Here is a 26,904-nt window from a genome sequence, read left to right as displayed (position 1 = left end):
TATATCTTTCCCCTTGGCCCCTAGCTCCTAAACTGCAGTTCTCCTGGAAGCAGGCCTGGGCGGCATGCAGCGGGCCGGGGCTGTGCGCCTCCTTCCCAGAGGGAAAGTCTACAAACAGATCTTTGAGGATGAGGTAAAAAAAAAAAAAAAAAGAGAGAAAAGAAAGGGGTAGAAGCTAAATGAGTTAATTCCGTTGCTCAGTTTTTTGCTGGCTGTTAAAGCGGTGAGCTCAAACCAGAGGTCAGTTTCAAACTTTCTGGGTTTTGTTTCTTTTAGTAGAAAATAATTGTGTTACCTTCAGCATACGCTTTCTAATACATCTGTGGGTGTTCCTGTGTGTTGAGATATATTAACTGAAGGCAGAATGATCATAATTATAACCCAGCAGTTGAAGATAAATTAAGAGGCATAATAAGCCAGATTCAGGCATTTCTGCCTCTGCTGTTGACTTTCCTTGTGACCATAAGCAAGGCACAGGGTCCAGTTTCCTTCAGTTTTCCTCTGAGGAAAGGGATATCTTTTTTTTTTTTCTCATTTTGAAAATAGCCTTAGATGAAAATTGTTATGCACGTGCCAAGTAGCACTCATTATTTTATCTTTCTCTTCTGTCGCCTTTCCCCCACTGTTTTTATCAATTATTTTTGCGGTTGTTCTCTGTTCAGTAGGTTGGAAAGAATTCTAACCGTTTTGGTTCTGGTTCTTTGAAGGTTCGCTTAGTGCGCTCTTTGGATGAAGTAAGGAACAAAACTAGGTTTCCTATAAAGAGTGAAGGGCTCGCTTTGGTTAGGGATTCAGAAGCTTCTACTGATGCCAGGCTACTACCGTGTTACCAGCCGATGTGGGTTGAAAGAACACCTTATGACAACTCCACAGAAAAACCACCGCTGTACAGGTAGAGAACAGAAGCATAAAAACCCAGTTATACGTTCATGGCTGTAGGTATGAAGTTGTAAGATTTTGCACTGGGAGCAAAACACTCCTGAATTCTTGGTCACAGCACTAATGACTTGTAATAGACTGTCTCCTTGCCAGGTGTAAATTGAGCATAATGAGCTGCAGCCTCTTAAAGTACAGATTAACAAGCTAGTGTTTGCAATGGCATGCATATTGTATGGCCTTTCTTTTAAAAAGAAATTGTAAGTCCTTTTTGTTAAAAGCAATCTAGATATAAGCCCAGTCTGATATGTGTTTTTGAACTATATTTTAAACTATGTTAATGGTTTACATGATGATGCAGTAATGATTATGTAATGAGCAAGAAAAGAAATTAGTGCATCCATCCTTTTCACCCTGACCCTTCTGCTGAATAATGACACCCTTGTTCTCACTTTCACCAAGGAGAAACACAGTGTCCCAGCTGATGGGAAGAGCAGCGGGCAGAAAAAGGCTTCCTCCACATTTCTTGCTAGTTCTGACTTAACAGTTCATAGAGTTTTATACCTTTTTAAGATAGTATGTATGTCTTTGTAGTTTACACGTATTAAATCTAGCATTTATTTCTTTTATGCCATCATAATAGATTTGAGTGATCAACCCATGCTAGATAATTACTCAGTTCAGTTCATCTCAGAAATAGCAACATTGATTCTTTGAATCATATTCTTTGAAGTTAGGATGATGCTTATGTTCACTTAAATGTTACATTTTGCTAATTTAATTGAATATTATAGCCATTGCAAGTCCCTCCTCTTACATGTATAGTACAAGTCAAAGCTTTATTCTCTTTCTGTTTCAGAGAAGCCACAACATTTCAAAAGGCAGCTGAGGAAGTCAGAGGCCTACCTGATTTTGTTGGTAAAATTTATTTCCCTTAATGTCAGATACTTTAATTTGCTTCCTTGGGAGCCATCGTACATGTAATGGTTTTAGCTAAACAAGGTATAAAATCAGGCTCAGAAATGACCTGACACATTTTTGATGATGAAGAGTCTACTCATAGAAAAAAATGGTTGTAAAATTGTCAGTCAATCAAAGTTTGTGTTTAGATGGTAAATTCCAGTTCTGATGCAAGCAGATCTCATTCTTGGAAGTCGCAATTTTTTGCATTATACCTGAACTTAGTTCATAGTTTCCATCCTTTTATCCTTCTGAAAATCACAAATTCATAACATCAAAGGAAATTTTAAAATATGCTTTACTATTTTTAACCTACGTTTGCATTGATTTCCCACCCCATGGGAAGCTGTCACGCACTGTCATAACGGCACAAGCTACAGAGGTCAGAGCGTGGATTTAGTGATTCATTGTGTGTGTGTTATGTAATCTGCAGCAACAGTTCCAAGCTGCATCATCCTCATTTCTTCCTTGGCAGTTCCTGAGGAAACGAAGAGTAATATCTCGGAACGCCTGTCAGAACGCCGGCGAGGCCGTCATGCTGAAGCACTGACCTCAATGTATCATGAGCTTGCCTGCATTGCCAGGGTAAGACTGGATTTTGTAATCCAGATAGCCTGCAGTGCTGTACTGAGGTCAGGGCCTAATACTCAAAAGAGCAGACTGACTTCCTTACCTTTTTAGGAGCTGGAACCCTTTGTTTTGGAGCATGGAAAATTCCTTCTGACAAAACTGATGGAATCTGATAGAAAAATTGAACTTCTCTTTAAAAAGATTGAGTTTGACACTACTCTGGAAGGTTTCTCGATTGAAGTAAGGCAACTCATGCCATTGTCTCATCTTCAGTTATTTGTACCTCATAAGCATAACACAGCTTCTGATGTCTTGCTGTAGTTTTAAGATATAAATGCTTATTTGGACTTTGGGGGTTTTATGTTTGTTTGTTTGTTTGGGGTTTTTTTTGACATTTACTTTTCAGTGAGATTGAGAGTAAATCCTTCTTCCAGGGTTTGGAAGACCTGTGGAATATCATCCATCAGGAATCCTTGACCAGAAGGAAGTGGATTAGGGAAATGGATGAATCCTTAAAACTGGTTGAATGGAGTCGAGTTGATAAAGTGAGCTGTAGTTTTAATAGCTGTTAATTAAACATAAGATTATTATTTGCTCATAGTGCTGGATGCAGAGCAAAGAGTGGCTTGTTCCCACAGGAGTCAAAGAGGTCTGCCAGGAGTTCTGTTGTGTAGGCGATGACTGTCTTTTCCAGTTACAAGGCGTTTGTTTCTTCCACAATTACCTGTAGTAAAGATGTAAGGAACATGTGAGCTGCTTTTATTCTTCTGCAGGGTTATTTAGGTCAAACTGTTGGGTAGGCTGGGTAGCAGTAGCAGAGATGCCACAGTTACGTAGGTGTCACCCTGACCTGTAAAAGTCATTGGACATCACAGTAAATGTTTGGGTGAATAAAGGGATAGTCCATAAGGAAGTCCTTGCTGCTATGTCTTTGTAGGCAAACAAAAACTGTCTGTTATACCTGTGTCAGTTTCTCCTCTCTTGTTAAAGTCCAACACTATCACCAGTAACTTTTCTGTTTGATTAGTTATGAAAAATACCAGAGATGAATACATTTGCTTAAATTTCGTGTCTGCTTAAAACAAACAGTGGTGGACTCACTGCAGGTATCTGAAAGGAAGCTGGTTTGATTTTTAAATTCAGATTGTAGCCTGTCTGCAGAGCCTTCCGTTATCCCAGACATTAAAGAGAAATAAGTTGAGTAGTAACAGAATGGAATGTTTTAGTTACTATTTTTATCAATGATTAAAAAAAATAAGTATTTAAGATATTTAAGATAGGTATTTTAAAATTCACTTCTCAATCTGTCTGTCAGCCAATTGAATTTATTTTAATGGAAAAAAATTATCTTGTTCATATCATTGCTTAACTTGGGAAACTGGCATTTGAGTTATACAGATTTTATTTTTTTTTCTGTATTCTTTTATTGCACAGATAACAGATGTACTGAGGAAGTATACTGTGATATTGGAGGAAATTTCCTTCTTCTTGTCAGCTGACATTTACAGGTTCATGAATGATGAGGCCATGGTAAATCTTTCATTTTGAGAGTCTCTTTTACCCGGGAGAAGATAGCAATGTGAATATTTCCAGAATGTCCTTTTTTTTCCAACTGCATTTCATTTTTTCTACCTATCAATCACTGCAATATAGAAGAGTTTTCTATTTTGCAGGATATTCTTTATCACTTTTATTCTTTTTCTCTGGTTTTACATAGAACAGGCAATATTATTTTTTTTTCAACATTGTGTGCTGCTTTTATTCCCTTTTTTATTTTTTAATATGCAGATGATTAACAGAGCACTGTTGGCTAATCAGAGGGCAATTGCCAAGCTGTTCTTTGATCTAATGAAATCAGAGATGAAGAGGGAATTATCACATCGATTGAAATGGCAAGATAGAGTCAAGGACTGGAAGCTCATCCAAAAGAACTCTTTAGTTCACAGTTTCAGGTCAGAAATTTTGCAATTATAATTTGGAGTATGAATAACACAAAGTGACTAGTGTTCACATGTGCTTTCTATAAGCAGTAATATTTTATAATTTTTCTATTATAAAACTAAAAAGCTGAAAGAACTTAGCATTCTTTTTTTACCTGGTATGTATAAAATATAGTTTGTATTTGTATTTCAAACATGAATTTTTCCAAAACATATATTTACTTTGATGTATTCTTCCATCCTACAGAGAATTTATGGCAAATGAAGAAATACAGAATCCCCCGACTGTGAAAACAGAAATGGAAAATATGATAACAAAACAAATTTTACTTAGTGAAAGGAGACTGGAATTATTGCAGCACCTTGGGTATGACAAAAGAGCTAAGAGGAACAAAGGAAAATAGAATTCTTTCTAGAATTAAGAAGGACTTCACTACAAAACGCACTTTGCTCCCTTTCAGTGTGTGATTGGACGATGCAGCAGTAAGGGAGGGCCTAAAGTTCCTTTGTAAAGCTTTTTTTTAATGGAAAAGATGCATTCTTGGGTTTCAAGGCGCCAGTTACACTAAATAGGGGGTGTTCGAGGGCTAGAAATGCAGGAACACGAGTAAATCTTACTAATGTTTGAAACGTGGTAGGAAGGGGCAGACAGGGATGGGTAGGTAAGTAAAAATTGGTATTTGGTCAAGGCATTATTTCTGTGTGGGAGTTTAATTTGTATAATAAATTAAGAAAAGAGGCTTGATAGAAATCTAACACCTGCTATGTTTGTCCATCCTGACAACAGGATGGACAATGGTTTGGACGCAATGCATTTTAATATTTACAGTTTTTTCTTTTGCAATGTATGTGTCAGCAAGATAGATTACAGTTAGTTCCGTGTCAGTAAACAGTGGCCTTGAAAAACAACAGTCATCTTGTTTTATTTTCATTGCTGATGTGACTGTAAATAAAATAAAGGGCAGTATGATGGTTACTTTGATACATAATTTTATCCTTTAAGAAGTGACTGCATTATATTTGAAGATACCTGACTCTTGTTTCCTATTTTGACAGTAATCTGTTGCCTCCAACACACACAAAAGCTGACGTAAATGAATGGTACAGGTCTTTGGTGAATTTAAACAAAAGTATAGGTAAGTTGGGAAATCATAAAAACAATCTGGATTTCATGCAATTCTTTCTTTCTTTTTTCCAAGCACTAATGAGTCAGAGGGTTGCTTTGAAAGTACATTTGCTATATTCTTTGTTCCGTGTGTTTCCATGTACCTTCTAAGTCACTTTGAGCTAGCAATAGACCAAAATAAGCTGCCCGTTCCATCACCTCCCTTTTGCCAGCAGAAGCACTTTTGCATGGCAAGATCTAGCAGGAACTGACTCGGTTAGAATTCATCTGGGGGAAAACAGAAGGTTAATTTTAATGCAGGTCAGTTCTCAATCATACAAAAATGCTTCTTTTTATCTCTTGGAGAATGAGAGGGGAAGTTTTTGAGATGCTTCCTTTCTCCGAGTCCTGTAGAGGGCCTTCACTCTGTGTGTTTGTACCTTCTGTTTCTCCAGAGCACGTTTGCAGCCTATATAGTAGCAAAGAAGTTGTTAGCAATTGTAAATAACTCACTACTTTTAAGCATAATGATAAAAAGATTTGTATTAAAACATCTTATTTTGTTGGTAGATGGTGTGGTACAAGTGTAAAGACAGTACTGGGTTATATTACCCGTGCTGAGACTGAGCGTGGGTCCTTTGTCATGTTTCCATTTCACGCTGCACTGTGAAGTACAGGAATCTTTACAATGTCCTGTTCTTTCATTTCCTTCAGATACCCACAATGTGCAGTGTATGATGAAAATACACATCCAGTACGAGACGGTCCTGCAAAAATGTTTGGCAGAAATGGAGTTATGCAAGGTTAGTATCATAGCTTTGTGAAACCTTGGGAGGGTTGTTGGTAACTGTGTACAATGTGTTGTTACAGGAATACAGGTTTGAGGATCCACTAAACATTGACATAACAAGTGAAATTACTTTTCAACCTTTGTCTTATTCTGTTAGAAAACTTCACTGTCCGTTTTGCTTCACAGTAGAGGTATTGTATTTGAAATGTGTAAAAGCAGTAACAATGCCAGTAATGAATAAGCAGCACTGTCCCACATTAAGGTAGGGGACTCAGGGTCAGAACGCCTCAGCTATTTTGGTGAATTGGTCTTATTTGGGGAAATTCCACCTTCCTGCTTCAGTTTCTCCCTTTGTGTCCAAATAGAATTGTACTGCTTACTACCAGAATGTGGGATCTAGCAGGTTGAATCTTTCTCCATCCGTTCACAAGAAAAGAAGGAACACTAAGTTTAGCTATGCTCTCTAAAAGCCACACGATATTTTATGTTATATTATGTTCATGTCAATAACTTAGCATTCTTCTCATCTAGAATAACCTGTTGAACGTTTGCACCAGAAAGGAAGCGGAAGAAACTGTGAATTCTGAGATATTTGAGTTGACTGAGAAACTGAAAAGTCAGTTTGAGGAAAAACTAGAGCATATGGATGTACGTTTATTTATTACATCTATTTTTATTACTCACTGGGAGTAGTGTGTTCTTCCTGTGCTAATGCCTGAAATGCCATATGCATCCTAGGCTATTGATGTCATGTTCAAAAGAGGTCCATAGTGTGACTGGACAAATGCCCCACAAATAAAAGAAATTTGGTGTGACTCAAGGAAAACAGTTCGTAATCGTTTGGTTTATATTTATAATAGGTTGCCAGGGATGAATTAGGTATAGCTCATCCTGCCTGGAGGCAGAGGAATAGATTTAAATGATCTCTCAAATTTCTTTCAATCCTCTCTCGTATGATTCCGTACATGAAGATGTCTGGGCTGTTGTTCCTAAAACGGTAGATGGCCAGATAATTCAGGGTATATGCAGAACTTAGTAATTCTGTGCTTAGCAGTACCAGAAGAATAAATGGAAGTATCGATATCTCAGCTTCTAGAACAAAAATCCACATTCTTATCCGGTTTACTTGGACTATTTTTTCCTCTCTAAATATAAGAGTCTATGTTGAATACTGATATTATACTTCCAGACAACCTTTTGTCATGTCATATGTCCCCTTACTCCTTTATTTCACCTTCCATCAAACAGTTTAATAATAACCATTTCACTTAAATGTATTTCTTTAGAGAGACTTTGAGGAGCTGGCTAAACACAATGAGCAGAATTGTAGAGATTTGTGCAGCTATTTTCAGGAGGCCATGGATCTCTGGGATGTCCATCAACTCAAACTGTCCCAGCAGGAAGGTGAACTTCAGAAGAAATTAGACGAATGCAGACGGAAACAGGATAACTTAATACAGGTATAAATGTAAAAATGAGGATGTGATACAATGTAAAGAAAGGACTTCTTCATACAGAGAACCCTCTGGAATTCAAAATACCTGGTATAAAATTTAAAGGTATTCTTTGAAATTTATACTGGAATTTCTACAGGGTAATTTCATCCTGTCAGGTGCGTTTTTTGCTAACTGCTTGATTCACACTTAATGAGCATTCATATCTTATTCTTGATATGGCAATGATGATACAGATTATATTTTCTGTATTAAGTGGCTGCAAGTTTCTATTACTCATAAGACCTTGTGCAGATACAGAATCTTGTTTGTATGTCAAGTTCTCATATTATGAGTATATCATACAACTTGGGGTGGCAACATCAAAGATGCTGTTAATTACCTATGAAAGATCTTCATAATAGACAAGTTTTGGTAAGATATCTTCCTTTCTTGATGTAGAATATATGTACATAGTTAAATCATTCGAATTCTAAGTAGTTATGAAGCATTTTATTCATAACTAAATAATTCTTCCTGGGTTCTTTTTATATGGCCTTAGATCATGGAAGATAATCTGGATAAAATTTTGGATGAAATGAGAACAGCGAGCTCTGAAGAAAATCTGAATCAATATTTGGAGAATGCCCTTTGTTTTTTAGATGACATTAGAGCTAGGTATGAGTTTTGTAGTGCAAAATTAACAAATAAAGCATATTTGAATGTTGGTTATAGTACTTAGGTCTTGTTTATGCCGTAGTGTGAAGGCGTGGAAAAACACTGCTTGCTACTTCATATAAGAAAAAAATAAATAATTTCCATATTGAACAAGGTTAAGGAAAATAATACCCACATTTTAGAATTAGGACTAAGGAAGACCAAAGAATACTGGTATCATTTAAAACATATACCAGATCGGTATTATTATGTTGTATACTGTGTCATCCGTGCCAGCGGGATAATTATTCAGAAGGTAAAAGTAGTAGTTCAAATTCTTGAATCACAGGGATCAGAAAGTAGATCTGTGCCATCACCTGTGCTCTTGGCTGACAGATTTGATCTCTTTCAAAATTGCAAAGACTAGAAGTTATTAGTAACTTTGAAATAGCCAAACTTTATATTTTGGTAATCTTTCTGTTGTGTTTCCCATGATCAAGCATTTGCATCTTTAAAAATCACATCAAAATTGGCACATACCACTCTCCTTGCTGAAGACCTTAGCGGAAAGTTTGAGGATTAAATAGCCAGAGAGGAAGCAGTGATATTTTCACACCTAGAAGGTCTTTTCTGTCTGTCAAATTGGAGGGATAGTAGAAGAGTGGTGTTGACCCAAGAGGGGATATGCACACCTCACACTGTAACTGTGTTTAGAGCTGTTGATTAAGTGCTCTTTATAGCCATTAGGACAATGTAAAAAGAAAACACAAAGATAATGTACCTTTTCTGTGAATGAAAATACAGCGAGAGGTTGCAGACATGGAACGTAATCTATCTGTACATTTGAACATGTACATAATTTCCCCATGATTATATTCATATAGGAGGCAAAGCAAATGTAAATGAAAACAGGTGTGACCATTGATTTTTCTTGAATCAAGGCTCAGCTTGAACCATTAGTTTTCATTTCCATGTAAAATGAAAATAAATCAGAAAAACATCAGTCAAAGCAGAGCATGATACAGAACTGACATGAAAGACAATAATTGGACCTTTTGCTTCTAATATTCCATATGTAAGCACAGGTCTTGAATGGTCTGAAATACTTAATTGTGAATGTTTCTTAACTTCTGTGAATTTATCTATTTGTAATGATCTAATCTTTACTAACAAGCCAGGATGTGATGGCATTCAGGCTAAACAGATATAGTACAATGTTTAGCCTAAAGGTTTTATGAGATTGGTCAAAAAGTTAGATTTGGATTTAAAGACGTTGTCGTCATATTTCATTTTATTTCTATATATACTTGAGTCTCTTAAACAGTGACCTTAAATTTGACAGGTATGAGACATTCAACCAAGTTCTAATGGATACAGTAATGGCTTACCCAGAAGCTGTTTTGCAGGAACTGATTTCCTATAGTATATCCATCAGCCAGTATTTTAACGTAAAGGAAATCTTCAAGCAGGTATAAAGAAAACAAACTTCTTCTGGTTTAAAATGGTGTATTGATTTTTCATTTTTGGGAAAATTTACATTAGCTTTAGAATTTAGATTATATAAAGCATTGTTTTGGCCATAGGACTGAAGTGCTTTTGGTAGAAATAGAGGGGAGGAAACACAAAACCTTTCTCTGTCCCACACTTTTAACTTTGTCCTTGTTACAAACTGCATTTCAGCAAATTCATTTGCCTTTTAAACAGAAAAATGCAAAGTAACAAAATTATATTAATCAATTTGAGTGTTATAGCTCCTTTAGAAAGTAAGTGACCCATTCAAGACTATCCTATCTTATTGAATCAGATATATTTTGAGAATGAATATTTATTTCTTCTAAGCATGCAAATCCTTATTTTCAAATTGTTTGGGTGTTTCTGTTGTTGTTTTGCTTCTAGAACTTGCAAGGAGAGATAGACTTTGCATTTCAAGATCAAGGTAATACCTCAGTGGTACAAACAGGTATTTTTGCTTGCTTGTTTTTCTATCTGTATTTCTTTGGATTGTGACCAGTAAAACTCTGCTTTAACTGGAAAGAACTAGTTGAGGCTTCAGAAGCTGAACGTCTGGTGGAGCAGGAAGCTAAGAGCACTATGCAAGAAAATGAAAGACAGCAAGAGGTGGATAGTCATCAACGAGAAAAGGAGGAATCAAACACAGCTGAGAATGAGAAGATCTTTGCTCAGGAAACTGGAGAAACAGAATATGGGGAGAGTATTCCTCATGAAAGTGAAGAAACTGAGAGTGCAGGACAGGAGGTAAGCTTTACACAGGTAAGTGAACAAGAGAATAAATTGGAAGGTGAAGGAAGTCTTGCACAAAATAATGATGCATAGGAAATCTTCTTTTTGTTGAGGTAAGTCTAAACTCCTTAAAGTACATTGGATTTAGTTTGTACACAAAGCACGCAGGAGTCCATTGTTTTCATTTATTTCCAGACTATTAGAGCTTTAGATCCTTTGTATTGGGAAATGGAGTGTGTAAAGCAGTCTAGAACCATTCCTTATGCACTGCTTTTACCCTTGTAAAAACCTTTTCCATAGATTTTTTTTTTTTTTAAATACCTTCCTTCCATCCGTCCGTCCGTCATAGTGTTCTTAACCCATGGTAAATGATTTAAGCTGTATTTGTACCTAAGTATTAGTTTTTCAGGTCTTTAGTTACGTGAATTTATTACCATACAAAAAGCTTCTTAAAACTTTGATGACTCTGTCTATTGAGACTTGCAAGCACATTCTCTGTATGAATGTTGTTCAAATTGAGAACCAGAATGTTATTCTTAATATCCTGAGGATTCTTACCTTAGCTTGTGCACTGTTGATTCTATGCTTATAGCTTTAAAGGTAACAGATGATGATTTCCAGTTGTTTTCTAGGCTACGTTCAACACCAGCAAGGCGGAAAGCTCTGAAATTGCTGTTGAGACCTTCTCCACTTCCAGTGGAAACACTTACACAGTTCTTGGAGTTGAAGAGGCAGGAAAGACCGATATCCCGGAGACTTATTTTACAAAATATGAAAAAAAAGAATCACTTCCTATGTACTTGAAATATGTACTTATCAAAGAAACCATGTTTTTAGAGCTGAAGAAATGGTTAGTAGAAAACAGTTTATGTTCTTTCTTTCGCTTTAGGCAATTGTCACATTTCAGCTGTTTGGAAGAAACATTAGACTGAAGATGCAAAAATGATCTAATTATTTTGATATTATTCCTTTTTTTTTTAAATGATAAAAATAAGAGAAAATGTTTATATTGCTTTTCATCCATGGCTCTCAAAGTACCATACAAGCATTTACCTCTTACAGAACATTCATATTTTAAAGAAAATTTAGTGCGAAAACGTGTTACAGAAAGGCAAGTAATTTGCCCAAATGCCCTGCAGAGCCACGAAGGTAAAATGCCTGATACTCAGTAGTATGCAGCCAGCTCAAAAACTCTACCAGTACTGTGCAAATGGTAAAGAAACCATACCTTCCTATAGTCAGAAGTTAAATTCTTAGAATTAATATGTTTAATAAATTCTTATTTATTACTTACTGTTCCTCACTGTAATTATTTTTTAATCATAGGATTCGCCTCTGTTTTTTCGAACACTTGGAGAAATGGTTTGCAGAGTCCTTATCCAAGTCCTGTGTCGTTGTAGCTGCCAAGAAAGAGGAGCTGAATTCAGAGCTTCAGCTGCGTCTTCACTTGCACCAACGAAGGCAGGAGGATATAGAGAGAAATATCTACAACGTTAGAGCTGGTACCGACTGGTTTTTCACTCTGAGCATTACATGTCTTCATTTAGAGATGATCCTAAGTGGACCAAAATCTGTTTCAGCGTTAGTTGACTCAGTAGTAGAGGACAATAGGAAGCAGTTGAGACTCTACTAATTCCTGCTATAATACCTTACTCATATATTTTAAAGATGTTTCTTTTCTATAGCTTGTACTGGTTTCTGCTGTGTTATGTTTGGAAAATACCCAGCAGTGCTTTGATCAATGACTTGACTTGTAAAAAATATAAAACATTCACTTTCAGTTGCCGATATTTGTGAATGCTCATTCTCTTTGAAATTATTTAACAAGAGTTTGCAATGCACAAAAAATAATTTTTAAAGTGTTGCAGAAAAAGAATGAGAAAGTGCTGGAAGAAACAAAATGCCAGGGCTTGGCTTCTGAACAGAGGAGAGGATTTAGCTGTTTGAAATATCACAGAGCACAGCTTGGCCACTAGTCAGAACTCTGTTTTTTGTGTGAGAAGTGTCAGGTTTTTCTGGTGAAAAAATATTATTTAAGACTTATTATTTAAGGTTTTTTGGTCTTTAGCATATAAAGAAAAAAAAATGGGAGAACAGGAAAATAATTTTTCAATTCCACTTTTTCCTGCAAAGAGCACAGGTGCCTTTTCTGGCAGTTTTCTTGAGGCTGATTGGCTGGCTCTTGATTTATCCAACTATCATTCCAGAAAGGAGACCAGAACTGATAACTTTTTCTTTCCACAAAAATAAGGAGAAGTGTGTTTTCCATTAAAAAAAAAAAAATCCTTTACCTTTACTTTTGTTACAAGAGTGAGAAGAGAGAGATAATGGAAATGTCAGCATTGACCAAAAATAAAGGAAAAAGAAGGCTTAGAGCAAACAACAGACATTTATGATTTGAATGGTTTAGGAGCTGCCAGGGATATATGTCAGACACAGGAGAAAAGTCAAAGAAACAATTAGATTATTTTATTTATTTTTATGTTTTAGCCGCTCTGAGATCTGGCTTGGTTTATTTTACTGGTGCTTCTGATAATAGCTTGGCTGGTGGTCGCGACATCCACAGTAAAAAGGGAATAATGACCATATGGTAAAATTTCTTTTCTTATCAGCGGAACTGTTGCTTCACAAAGAGCGTCTGGAGAGCCACCGTGCTGGGGTGGTGGAAGCTCTGAAAAAGGAGAGAGCTGAATTTCTCAAATTTTGTGATGGGCAAAATAACATCAGCAAAAACTTACATTCACGAATCCGTGACATGGAATCTGTCTTCCTCAGTGCTCCTATGACTGAGAAGTAAGTGTGCCACAGGTGTTGCTGGCTGGGAGTTTCCATAGTTCAATACTCCTGATTGCTGTCTGTCTGTGGTTTGCATTCTGAGTCTATTTTATGTCATTTCAATTAAGACTGCTTTATGAAACCTTAAAAAAAAAAAAAGTAAAGAATTTTTGTTTCCTTTATCTCTCTCTGAAGAAATTAAAATCAGAACTGAATGGATGAAAATTTTCATATATTTTCAAAGTGCTGGCAGTCTTAAAGTAGAAGAGGTTTCATCTGTTTAGATTTCATGCAGTTTACTGAACCTCCACAGTAATAGCCATTGACTAACTAGTTGTGAAAGATGCTCTTCAATAGGATGAACTGATTGCTGATATCTTCCGAGTGTTCATCCAAACAGTCCCAGTTCAGTCAGTTGCTTTCAGAATGCTAAAATACTCCTGGGTTCTCAGATTTTGTTCGTGTCTTTACAGCCAGCAGTCTCTGAATCATAACGTGTGTGCTTCTTCCTGTATGTTTTCCCTGTCTTTTTATTATTTGCTGTTAGGTTAGTTTCTTTCAACAACAATCTGCACTCAGAGCTACATAATCATCTGGAAATGATCCATGTTTCCTTGAGGAGTTACCGGAACTATTTGGAGGAAGCTTTAGGAAAATTAAGGGATTCAAATGTGGATTTTCTCAGAGCTTGCAGGTATAGAGATTTCATTGAAGTGTTGTTTATAAATAGTTACCTATTTCTGGGTATCGGTGTTTGTTGCATAGGCAGAACACTAAAAACTAAAGTTTATTTTCTTATTTATCTAGTTTGCTATTTAAAAAAAAATTATTTTGTTAAGCCACAATTACTACACTGTTTTCATCACTTTTGTGTTGATATCTATGTTTTAGGGCTGCTTAGCTAAAACAATCTTTGAGAAAAGGAAGACTCATAGCCAATTGCTTTTACTTTCTTGGTTGCTTTCAGATTATTTTTGGAGGGAGGTAACTTTTCTCCCGAGGAGGTAAAGTCTTTCAGCAGCTGTCTTCAGGAAGAAAGTAAGCGTATTGACTCTTTTGAACGTTTAATCAAGACAGATATGGAGAAAGTGGAATCACGCTGCTTGGAGCAGGTGTGCAGAGTTTTATTCTTTCAAATTATGTATTATATTGGCATATTCGATGTCACTTATAATCAACCTGCTCCCAGATTGGGACTGTAAGACTGTTCTGTATGGCAACTACATGATAGAAAAAATAAGTAGAAATGGGTGAGTTCTATTATTTAAGTTTTTAAAAGCAAAACTTAATCAGTACTGTCTCTTGTTTCTGGCATTCTTAAAGGCTACTGAACTTATCAAGCAGTCTGAAAAAAAGTTCCGTTATCTCTTTATGAATCGAGTCTTTATGGAGAAGATCCGACGATTTTTGACAAATCTACAGGTGCAAATCAAATCAGAGGTACAAACAGAAACATCAGAACTTTGTTTAAATGAATTATAATAATTTCTCTTTTATTCTATTGAAGAGATTTTTGGCTGAATTTGGAGTGGACAAACATTAAGTGACTTGGTATTCATTCCAAATCTGTTTTCTGTCATTATGAGCTTAAAACTGTGTTTTTACTACTGCTGCAGCTATGGTCTTGCAGCACGTTGAGTACGTACATCTGAATAGACCAGCATTTTTGTGTGGTGCAGTAAAGGACATGAAGTGTTGCTTTTGTGAATTATTATTTCACCACTATCTGCTTTGGCTGCAGGTAGCAAAATCCAATTCACAGGCAGTGACGTTAAACTCTCATCTGGAGAAGCTCCATCAGAAGATAGATGCTTATGCTCATCCTACTGCAGTTAAAGAAGTAAGTTTTAATCAGCACGAAATGGTATTTGATTTGACTTGGTATTTGTTTGCCTCACTGTGCATGTTTGTATAATGTATAAACTAGTATCTTTCAGGCAGACTCATGTTTATACACATTTGGGGAGTGGGCAGAAAGAGTACTTTCCCACAGAATTTTTGCTCAGAAAGGTCCTGACCTGTTTGCTCGTTTGCCAAACAAAAACCTCAGCCTCTCTACAATCTCATTGCTTCCATGTCTGTGTAAATAAAATGGTGACACAACAGAGTCAAGTGACATTGTATGCAAGAGTCAGCACATTTGAAAAGTCTGAGATAGCTAGTTTAGTCAATACCATCTGCATTATCATGTCTTTCAGGCTTTGACATCTGAAGAGTGGTATGATTTTGCCAAAGAAGTGTTGAAAGAACTGAAAAAGAGGAGCCAGTATCTTGACTGCTTGCTAGTAAAAGCAATGAGGCCGCATGATAATGTAAGATAGCATTTAAATTCTCTGTATTTTATTTAATATTGAGTGAATTTTTATGTGCATATGTTTTAAAAGTTTTTCAGAATCTGTGCTTTGAATTTTCGAATGAAGAAAGGTGCTGCATTATGCTGAGCCGTCCAAGACATTGTAACATTAGGTCACCTTTTTTAAGAGGCTGAGTAAATCAGTCAGCACAGAGTTTACTAAATGTTAAATGAGTTGTGATGCTCAGTCCTTCACAAGAGTTGATTTTCAAGGTGTAGCACTACTCATAGATACATATTTCATGGGTTTCTTTAAATAATTTAAAAAAAAAAATCCAATGCGTCCTGAAGAGATTTTGGTTTTTTTATCAAGTGTTGTTGGGTTTGTTTTTTTTCCTTCCTTGCCTGGAAAGTCTGTCTTTATTTTGTGGATCATTGTTTTAAGGATATATACTTAAATACTGCTTATGGTAATTATGAGAATCTACTCTTAACTACTTTTAAGTGTCTCAGAGTTGTATGGCTGTCGCAACATTACTACTAGAATTATAAAAAAACCCTTTCTTTCAGCCTGTGAAGCAAAATAATGTATGTTTGGAAGATCTGCTTTTGTAATCAATAACTACATGGAATGCTTTCACTAATTTCCTCCTACAGTCATTTTTCTTCCCATTCCAGGAGGACTTTACCCCTCTTGCAATGGATGTGACATTACAAGGTCCGATTGCTGTTGCCATTCGAAAAGAGTGTGTCAGAGATGAGAACGAATTGGTGGTGATGGGGCTGGATCCTGCCAAATACCCTTTATTAAATCCAAGCAGAATGGGAAAGTCTGCACTTGATGATTTATCAATAAGCGTTATCAAAAATTTACTTGAGTAAGTACTTGTTTGTCCAAAGGTATTTTTCTGTCATTGTCTCTATTTATATTTTCCTTGCCATATATACCTCTTCTCTTTAGGAGGCTCTTGATAACACTAGAAGGGGCTTCACTCCAGTATTTTAATTATATTCCAGAAGCATTCCAGTATTATATTCCAGAAGCATATAAAGGTTTTGCTGAATTTGTATTTTGTAGTTTACCTTTGTATATACAGAACAATTGAAAATATTGCTCATAGGTAATAGTACTACATGCTTTCTCATCAGTCTGGCTTTAAAAATCAGTCTAGCTAAGACTACTTTCTTTTTAAAAGCACTATTTCTAATAGTCAAAAATACCCCTTTTGAGTAACGTGACATCTAGTTAATAGCATTCTGATAAATTTTAGGTATTAAATTTATGTCTTCTATAGTATTACTTTAGTTAAAAGGTACGTATTTGAATGAACATACAAAGTGTGAAATGCACAGTATGACAAGTGTGTGATTTGCAAATAAATATTTTAATGCACAGCTTTGCCTGTAGAAATTCTGAAATTCCAGTTAGACAATTAGTTACTCCCATGAAAGTACTCATATTTACACTGACAGTTGTAAAAGTGATCCTATCTGTTAAATATTATCTCAGAAATTCACCTGCACTTAGTACATGGTAGAGATAGAGAACTTATATAATTCTCCCTATAATATAGTATATAATATAAAATGACAGGGTATTCAGTAGCCACTTAGCTCTTTTTTTTTGTTTGTTTCAGAATTCCACAATCCAGAAAATTTTCAATCTTAAATCAGGAGAGAAAAGATCGTTCACATTCATTAAGACCAGGTGTGCCAGCATTTCTTTTAATATATTTCATTGATCTAAACTGTAGTTCCTAGGATTTTGCTGGGCAGGTAGGTAGATCTAGCAGGCTCCAAGCCAGTGGCTTTCATGCTAGCTCTGAGAAAGTTGTGGCTCCCAACTTTTTTCTTGTATATCTTTACTTTGCAATCATTATTTTTGACTCTTAATCAATGAAAGCTGCAGAAAGAGATAATAATTTTGTAAAGAATACCCGTATTTGTGATAGCAAAAAAGAAAGAGAGTGAAGAAAAAAATTAGAAGAGAAGTAATGAAAATATGTAGGAGATCAGAGATCCTTCTCAGTGCATTATCATTCACTCACCTTAATGTTGTAAGGAAACATTACGGAAATGAGAACAGAAAGTATATGTATAGTATATATACGCTTATATAAGACTTCAGGTGGCATTTATACGATGTTCTTCATCTTTCTTTAGTAAATATAAAACAATTCTTCTCATATCAAAGAAGAATTCTCACTTAACTGTATCTGATTAAGGTCATCAGAAGTCTGCAACTCAGATCACCAGGAAGTCATCATTTAAGAAAAGGATGTCAAGAGGAAGGTAACGCCTCTCAAAGGAGAAATTCCACTTACAATATTCCTATGCAGAAATTTACTTAAACTTTGCTCACTGCCTGTTCCTTGAAAAATTCTTAATGCTTATTAATGTTAGCCTTCTTTCCATCTGTGCCTACTGTTTGGGATCCCATCACTGTTTATATCCTCATGATCAGCACTGCATTTTTTTTTCAGATTTTAGCTGGATAAACACTTTTTTTTTTTTTTTCTCCTTCATCTGCTGCTGTTTTATACTGTGAAGTCGTTGAAATATAGACTAACCCTATTCTTAAATCAATGTGGCTTAATTTTCAGGTCTGGTGTCTAAATAGTATGTTCTCAGCTTAGTCCATCGATAGATGAAATGAGCTGTAATAGTGAAAACAACAGAAAAGATTTGAAGAGCCTTTGAGAAGAGAATCCTGAGATTTTTTTTCCATCAAAGAATATTCTCATATAGTATTAGTTTTAGAGTTACATTTTTCTATGCTTCTATGGGAAGCTGAAAAAGTCCTTGACTTAATATAAACATTACTTAGCAACAACTAAACCAATATGGGTTATCAACATTATACTCATACTAAATCCAAAACACCGCAGCTACAAGGAAGAAATTAATTCTAACCCCACTGAAACCAGGAAACCACCGTATGACTGACTACCTCAAATAGTCAGAGAAGGAAAATACTTGTAGATAGTTTCAAATTTATGTTTTGCCTCCCTAGGGTACAGGTCACCAGACCAGTTCTTGGTGACAAGAGTTTGCAGATATTTGGAGAGAAGCCTCCAGAATCTGAGTAAGTCATGTGTATTTGCATAAATATAACTTAATCTGCAAAAAAACCCCAACCCTGTACCTGTGTATCTATTTATCTATTTATTTATAATTGTTCACCATTAAATTTCGAGGTATTTAACCTTGATATTTATGGGTCAAAGTGGTTACAGAACAGTGCCTTTTTGCAGCATAATTATAGTGAATAGGAAAGTCATCAATTTTATTTTGTTTAATGTCTGAAATGGAATGGGTGGCTTCATTGGAGTCCATTTTGTACATTTACAAAAAATGGGTTGGAAAATATAAAATAGTCTGCCTTGCAGTTATTTTCACCTCTAAGAAGTTAATTAAATTTTATACTTACATTCTTGTGTGCAATGTTACATTGAATATGAAAACAGTGACAGCAAAACTATTAAAATTAATGGCTAAGATGTTTAAGTGCTTGGGAAGTTTGTTTCACATTGTATTTCAAAATAATTTCAGTAAACAGCTGGACCTACCTGCAAATATTGTATTTAAAATACATAGTAAGATCTTAAGGTAAGTTTTCAGCAAAGGAAGTTGGCTAAGAATGCTTTTTTTGTTCCAATGACATGGAGGTGTTCTCCTGTAAGCGTTTACAGTATCTCAGAGTCCTTGCTGCTTCTCAGGAGAATCTTTTCTAATGGGAGTGGAGGTTCTTAGACATTCTGAATATTTGTTTGTGTATGCTCTTAAAAATGTATTAAAATAAGCCTGAACAAAATATTTCAAAACCAGTAAATATTGCCAATGGAATCACTTTACAATATAGTTGTCTTTTTCATTATTATTATTTTATTTTAATTTCATTCGTTTTCAGTACTTTTAAGGGGATTATTATGAACATTCTCTGGACGGCTAGTAACAGCTTGATCTCTCTTGCTGAGGTAAGAAAAGCCGGTTCTTTAGTCACTTTTGCTTTCATAGGTCTATTCCTGTGTCAGCTAAATAATTTGGTTCTTTACAATGTTTGGATGGCCATCTGAAAATTTTCTTTTCTTCATCAGTGTATCTATTTTTAAAGTAGTATTTGACACAGTGGCTTTTTAATCACAGATTTCTTTATAAATATTAACTAAGCATTTCAAAATCAGAAGAAGAAAACTGGTCTCAAATAAGAGGGTGGTTGCTAGCCTTATGTATCCCTGCTACTGTTATATGCCTAGGTGGGATTTGTTTGAATGTGTTATCAACAACTTTTCTCTTTTATCTTTACCTCCTGAAGGAGTTCTACAAAAAAGAGAACCCTCAAATCACGATGCTTGCAGATCTCCCACAGACATTTGAACATTGTGCAGAGGTGCTCAAACAGAATCTATTGTCATACCAAAGACAGACAGATGATTACTACAATTCCTGTCTTATAGGTAAATTAATTCAGTTAAGACTTTTAATTTCTTGTGAATGTAATTTTTCTGTTATGTAAACTGAAAATTGAAGTGATTGAGAATTATGTAGTTCTTAGTTCTTTCTTAGTTCATCGCACTCAGTGGAAGACCTGTTGATTTTACTGGAAATTGGGCCAATATTCTTTTTTATATATTACCAGCTACAATAAGTGTGGCAGAAGGGCCCCTGAGTAAATTGAAAGACCTGCACCGGGTCACATCTTTTAGCAAGTATATGTTTCTCAAAGCATTGGAATTAGAAATAAGAAATGGCAGGGACAGAATCTCTGTAAGAGAAGGTTGTTTGAGCCTTGCAGTATACATTCAACTCGACTGAGTGGGTTTTTTTTCCTTGCATTGAATACTTGTGTGTCACATAAACACTCTGTCTTTCAAAAAAGAATTTCAGGATCAGTTGCAGATGTTTGAGAAGGAGCTCCCTTATGTCTCCCAGATGGCAATTGATAGTCTTTTAAAAGAACATGAGCAGAAGCTCAGCTATTCCACTGGTCAGATTCGGCACCTCTTCAATAAACAGCTGGAAGACTGGGAGAATGTGAAGGTCTGTATCATGGGCGTACTGGAATGCTTCCAGTGTAAGCAATGCTAAATGCATCAGAGTTATAAAATTTTCTTTTTATTCATCTCACTGTTTGCTTAATCACTGCTGAGCTAGCTACAGGTTTACTTTCTGTGTTTGCAGTTAGTCTGTGTAGTTTTTACTGGATGCTTTGTGTTTCTAGAAACTCAGTCCTTTCTCTTATTGCTTCCAGCATTGGGCTGCCTCTTTATAATCTTGTACAGCTCTACCTGTCATCTTGCACTTAGATTGTAAACACTTTTATGGCTGTGACCTTGTAGTACGGCTATACAGCTCATACTGTAGAAGTGCACTCATTTGTAGGTACTATGACATATGGATAATGAAATATCATTATTTACTGTCTTTCAGCAGAGGTATATTTTCTCCATTAATATCAGAACTAATAATAGAATGATAATGGAGATCATGCAGAAAATATTAGAGTAGTATCTTGAGATTTTGTCCCTCTGAGTATTAAGTAAAAATCAGGAAAAAATATAAATATACAGATATGAAAAACATCTCTTGTCTACCACTTGGTAGGAGAGATTATTATTTGTTGAAAACAAAACCCAAGATGAGACAGAGGCCCTGTTCTCCAGCAGATGGGCAAGTTGGTATACACTGCACTGCAAGGTCTATCTCTAGCCAGCCACGGAATACACTAAGTTGTCTTTGTCTTTCTGAATGCTTTTATATAAAATGCTTGGTTTTTACTTCTTTCTTATTATGATTTAATTGCACATTCTTACAGAAGGTATTTCTTCATTATGTATTTATTTAAAGGCTGTGCACAAGAAACAATTACATCCCTCTCTGGGGCATCCAGACAACTTACCTCACCTGGACGCTTTGTGCCAAGCAGAAATAAAAAGGCAAAAAGACCAAGCTGATGGTACTCATCTCAACCGGCAGATGCTGCAGGTAACTGTAAAGCCATTCCATAATATGAACTTAGATGTTGTATTTGGAAAGGAGAGTAGATCTTGGAGACATTTTTCCTTCCCATCAAAAGTAAACTGGAAAAGGTTTTCAGTTTTAGGCAATCCTGTTCATATATCTTTTAACTTCAAGTCATGTATTATCAGCATTAGACCAATCCATGTGCGCATGCAGAGATTTATTGTGGAACTAACTAATCTTTTGTATCATTCATAGAACATACTGAGGAAGAGATGACATATCTTAATGGTAGAATTATTGGATATGTCTAAATTGGGAGCAACACTGACATCCTCTGGTTAGTTACATTACTTGCAGACAACAGATGCCTGGAAAAGTTCCTTCTGTGTGGACTTCATTAGTGCAAATAATTGACATTTTTCTACACAAGATTAAAAACTGGAATAAGCAAAATTTTACAGGAGAGATTCAGGAATCAAAACACTTTTCCCTCTCCATCCTCTAGAGCTATTGAAGGTTAGTTCCCCAGCGTTAAAGCTCTTTGTTTACTTCTCCCAGGCCACCTAATCAAAATTCTGTATCGTCTGCAGAGTATATATATTTTGATCCTGAAGTCATACTCCCTTCTCCTTTTATCTCTGCATAGAGACACAGAAGCACACATACCTTGTTTTAGAATAATTCCTGGCCAAAACGCTTTCAGCCAAAGTACCCATATTCCAAAATGGCCTTTGCTTTGGGCAGAAGGATGCATTTACAGGTAGCTGCTTTTATCAGGTTTAGATGCTTAACCCAAATATACAACTACTGGGGAACTATGCACAGAACTCTAAAGCTTTTTGTACTTTACCTTAGGTAACCAGGTAGTGTTGAGAATATTGCAGAAAAGCACTACGTGCAACTTAGACCTTATGTCTGTTATCTGCAGCTGTTGCAAAATGTCACAGTTGGATACTAGTGCTGTTCTTCTGGAGCTAAACTAAAGGGAGAGGAGATCAAGTTATCACAGGAATTTCTCTCACTTGTCTCCAATGTCCCAACAGGACCGTGCTGCTGAGTGTGCTCAGAACTTTGTTTCTGCACTAGCTGCCTTCACCGAAAAGCTGCTTCTGGAATTAGATGAAAGTGTCACAGTTAATGATGTACAAGTAGCGAGTAAGTAAAGAAGAGATTGCTTGTTCAGGCCTCCACTTCCTTCTCAAAGATTGCAGCAGACTTTCCTTAGGAGGAGGCCACTTCTATGTGCTATCGTACTTTGCATTGAAAGATTTGCATGATCAAGCGTGCAAAGCTATTTCTTGAAAGTGAAGAGCATCTCACTGCTTATACTTACTTCAAAGCAATGATATTACTGTTGTTTTGTTGCTGCTGAGTCTATCTTCTGTTATCTCCCAGAAACTGAAATACCAAGAGAGAAGACATCCACTTTAATCCGTCGTAAACAAGCGGGACTTCCTCTAGAAATCTGTGAAGTTAAACAGTTAATTGACCCTGGGAGCAGGTACTATTTGAAGATACTGAACACTGTTGTATGTAATTTCTCTTCTTTAAACTGATATAAGACCCTGTCCTCATAGCTTCTTGCTGCCTTGTTGAAACTGCTGAATACTATGTTCACCGTTAGTGATGTCCTTTAAATAGTTATGGAGCAGTTTGGATGAGTAATGATCTTAAAGAGAGAATAGCAATGGATCCAAATGAACAAAAGTGAATTATGTATTTTATTGTAAAGCAATACAATTTCAATATTATTGCTATGCCACTTCGCTAGCCACTACTTGTCATTTCAACACTTTCAAATCTATGAATATACTGTTTTATTTTCACTCAGAAGATACAAATTCTATTTACTGTGCAGAGATATGGAAATTTTAAAAGAAAAGTTGGTTGTACTAAGTAAGGTAGTTTTTAGGGTAATCCTGTTATGGAGATTAAAAAAAAAAACATTTAATCTTTTGCTCTTTAAGTACAAGTAGCATGAATTACTATAATCTGCTCTGTTATCTAACTTTCTGTCTTATGTGGGTTGGTTGGTTGTTGTTTCGTTTTTTTAAAAGGACTTGGCCAGGAATACCCAGGACTACTCTTACAGACAATTCAGACTATGTTCTTTGCAGAGAAACTGCATCAGTTACAACAGCAAAGACCACACTGGGCCATGTAGCAGCAGTAGAAGCAAGAGATGCTGTATATGAGGTTGGTCTGTGGGAAAGGACTGTCAGAGGGGCTGCTACTGTTGTGGATTTGGGTTTTTTAAGAAGAAAAGTATCACTATGTGTAAGTCCTATAGTATACACAGTGCTTTCAGATCCTGAAGCCATATTAACCGTGTGTAGAAATCCTCTCTCATGTCCGTTTCTTTGTGATGTTATCAAAAGCAGACAGAGTTGGTTTCTCAGGGAGCTCTCTCATTCGGATTCATTACAACGGGGAATTGTTTCAGCAGAGAAGCACGGATGGTGTCAGAAACAGAACTCTTAATGCATTTCAGCAGCATCACAATATAGAAAATAGCTGCTGCCACAATGCAAATTCAATCCAGCTTGCTTTGACTCACCTTTCTTTCTAAAGCCTACAGCTCTAGCCTTAGATCACAAAAGCTGATTTTTCCATAAAGGTTGAAGGGCTGTAAGATAGTTACATCCTGAACCATCACAGATCATTGTTTCCACCATAAAAATGATCACTCTTTCTTCACGGAGTCTGCTAGAAGAATGAGCACATTCCAGACAGCTCTGAGACTCTGACTTGCACTGATGAAAGCTCGTGAAACAGTAGTGTTCAGCAATTAGGAGATATTCTTATGGTAAATCATTTGGAAATAAATGGTCAGTGTTTACGCATCTGTCCTGGAAGTAATTGTACTGTCTGCCAGTGAACTGAATTAATTTTTTAAAACTATGTATTTTTAATAGGGAAATATAAAATACACTGTCAACAATGGCAAATGCCATTGCATTTGCATTGCATATAAATTTGCATGAGAGTTTTATGTATATAGTTATGGTACCGAAGCACCTGGTTACAGTACAGTTTTGAAGTGAACGTAGTTGTCAGCAGAGTGTGATATGCCACAGAAAGGTTTTCCTGAATGTATGTTGCATAAAAAATACAGTATTTTATATTTTGGAGCATGGACTCTTTAATAAAGGTGCCTTGAGGTTTTCATAGTAGTCTATAAGTTTCTGTTGGGGTGAAATACCTTTTTAGCAGCTTTGTAATATTTCAATTCATACTTGTGACCTAGGAGGTTCTGGCAAGAGGCAGAGCACAGTCTGTGTTTGAGATGCATGCTCTCCTCTCTCTTTTCTAGAGGAGGCAGCTCTTGAATCTTAGGAGCTAATGGAATTGAGATGAAGATCTTGCATTTTTAGCAAAATTTAAATATTGCTGATAATTTAGTTTCAGAAGACTTTAAAAGGAACACAGTGAATAATTCATTGTTCATATAATTCTGTCGTCAAAGGCAGAAAATAAGTGGCCTGTATGCAATCTTCTGGAACAGTGGGTCAGGACCTTGATTTAGGCAAAGTAAAATTATATTTCATCACTACCAATTTTGCCCTTTGTTGTTGTTGTTTATACAGAAATACAAATGTAAACTTGAGCAGCAGTTTGCCCAGATCAAGGAAGAAAGTACAGCTCAGCTGCGGGCAATTCAGCATTGGGAAGATTGGTGGAAACAATCCATCCAGAAGATTAAGCAACTCTATACATGAGCTCAATCACATCTTGCTGATGTCCTTCTGATCATTGGTGGTGTAAACTGACAAGTTTGTACCAATGTCAGTGATTTAGTCCAACAGCATTTTCTATTTTTTTTTTTAATTTCTGCTGCACTGAACAAGTGCAATGGTGAAAGGAGGTATTTTTTGCCTCTTGAAATAAAAAAACCTGACGAATGTGCTGTAAATGAAATGTAGACTCTGTGCAGTGCTTCCTAGTCAGATCTCAGCCAGAATAAATTTATCTCGTTATGGTGCTGGCTGTAACAGGAGAATCTGAAAAGCTAGAAGCCCACGCAGTGGATTTGTACTGAAGTTCATGTTCAAGACCTGGGCATGATCGAGTATGACTGTGTCACGGCACAGTCTGAAGTTACAACGGTTAAATGCAGCCTTTTTAGTAATGGAGTCCAGCAAGGAAACCTTTTTCTCAACACAGATTAAACCCTTCCCACGGATATCCTCTCTTTCTTCACATTCTAAACGACACTGTACTCGCAGCTTGCTACTTCAGTTCTAGAAATCTGAAATACAGGTTTAGAAATCTCAAATAGTTGATCTGCAAAGAATATTTTCCGCAGACTGGTCTACAAGTGAGGTATTTATCTGCAGTCCAGAGTGCTTTCCAAGGCAGGGCTTGAAGATAAAGTACTGCTTTGTTCTGGGAGGTCAAGCAAGTTCATTGAGGAGTAACACAGCTACTTTCAACTGTATTGCTTTTAAAAAACTCTCTGAACAAATTCAAGGAACCTGAGTAACTATTAAAACTGCATTAGCCTTTTTTCCGTTTGTTAGGAGATTCTGTCACTAACTGCAACCATATCTATTTCATTTTTGTTTGCATTGATTGTGAACCCCGGAGTTGTAAATCAGTTGAGGACAAATACGGTAAAAGTCAAAGAGATGTTTTTAGATGCAAGGAGAGGTTCTGAACTCATCTGGCTCCAGTGTTCTTGCAGATTTGTAACAGAGAAATTGAAGCAAAGGGGGAATTCATCAGCTGTGCTCCTAATGATGCAATATTTCAAAATATGTGTATTACTTTTCCTGAGGGATTAGATGTTTACTCTGTAAAGACACATAGAAGTACACAGTGCCTATTAAAATAGCTGAAACTGCACTAAAATAATGAGAATGCCTATGTCTTCTTTTATTCTGTGCTAATTATACTATTCAACATGAGGATAACTTTTATTCTCCTTTCTTCCGTCTGTTCATTGTCCTCTGTCCTTCCCATCACCCACGTTCTGTGCTGTGGCTCTCAGTACACCATGGCGATAAGTGCATGAGGATGGTCAGGTGCAGGAAATGAGAAGCCCCAGGAGACTATCTGCAAAGTGGTACTGACTTATGTTTTCGTTTATGCTTTGGGGGAAAATTTTCAGTGGATGTTCATGAAATTGGAAAGTGCTATCAAGCTGGGAGGGGCTGCAAGCATGACAGAAAACAGAATTCAGTCAAGGCTTGATGTTTTCGTAAAACAAATAGCCTGGAAATGGAGTATAATTCTATAAAGTCAAGTACAACGTTTTATATGTCATAGACCTGGCCAGGAGAGGTGCCATAGAAAAGATG

The 26,904-nt window shown here is 36.2% G+C and overlaps 1 protein-coding gene across 1 annotated transcript; it reads left to right on the top strand.

The window, feature by feature from the left end:
• The first annotated feature begins 64 nt into the window (after positions 1-64).
• Positions 65-25,323, top strand: CCDC180 (coiled-coil domain containing 180). The gene is made up of 37 exons (XM_074161120.1): positions 65-133; positions 708-892; positions 1,736-1,794; positions 2,312-2,421; positions 2,518-2,646; positions 2,841-2,951; positions 3,841-3,936; positions 4,195-4,358; positions 4,594-4,713; positions 5,403-5,482; positions 6,166-6,254; positions 6,773-6,889; positions 7,528-7,701; positions 8,237-8,352; positions 9,674-9,800; positions 10,228-10,267; positions 10,367-10,602; positions 11,205-11,422; positions 11,899-12,074; positions 13,185-13,365; positions 13,895-14,041; positions 14,315-14,459; positions 14,671-14,787; positions 15,089-15,187; positions 15,546-15,659; positions 16,319-16,518; positions 17,278-17,348; positions 17,866-17,932; positions 18,654-18,725; positions 19,551-19,617; positions 19,956-20,097; positions 20,520-20,680; positions 21,488-21,625; positions 22,648-22,759; positions 23,000-23,105; positions 23,662-23,800; positions 25,192-25,323. Exons 1-37 carry the CDS (start codon positions 65-67, stop codon positions 25,321-25,323), a joined length of 4,626 nt encoding a protein of 1,541 aa, XP_074017221.1.
• Positions 25,324-26,904: the final 1,581 nt, after the last annotated feature.

Source organism: Numenius arquata, chromosome 19 (genome assembly GCF_964106895.1).
Source record: "Numenius arquata chromosome 19, bNumArq3.hap1.1, whole genome shotgun sequence".
NCBI lineage: Eukaryota > Metazoa > Chordata > Aves > Charadriiformes > Scolopacidae > Numenius > Numenius arquata.
Note: the sequence above shows the minus strand (reverse complement) of the source record. Positions and strands in the feature narration are given on the sequence as shown.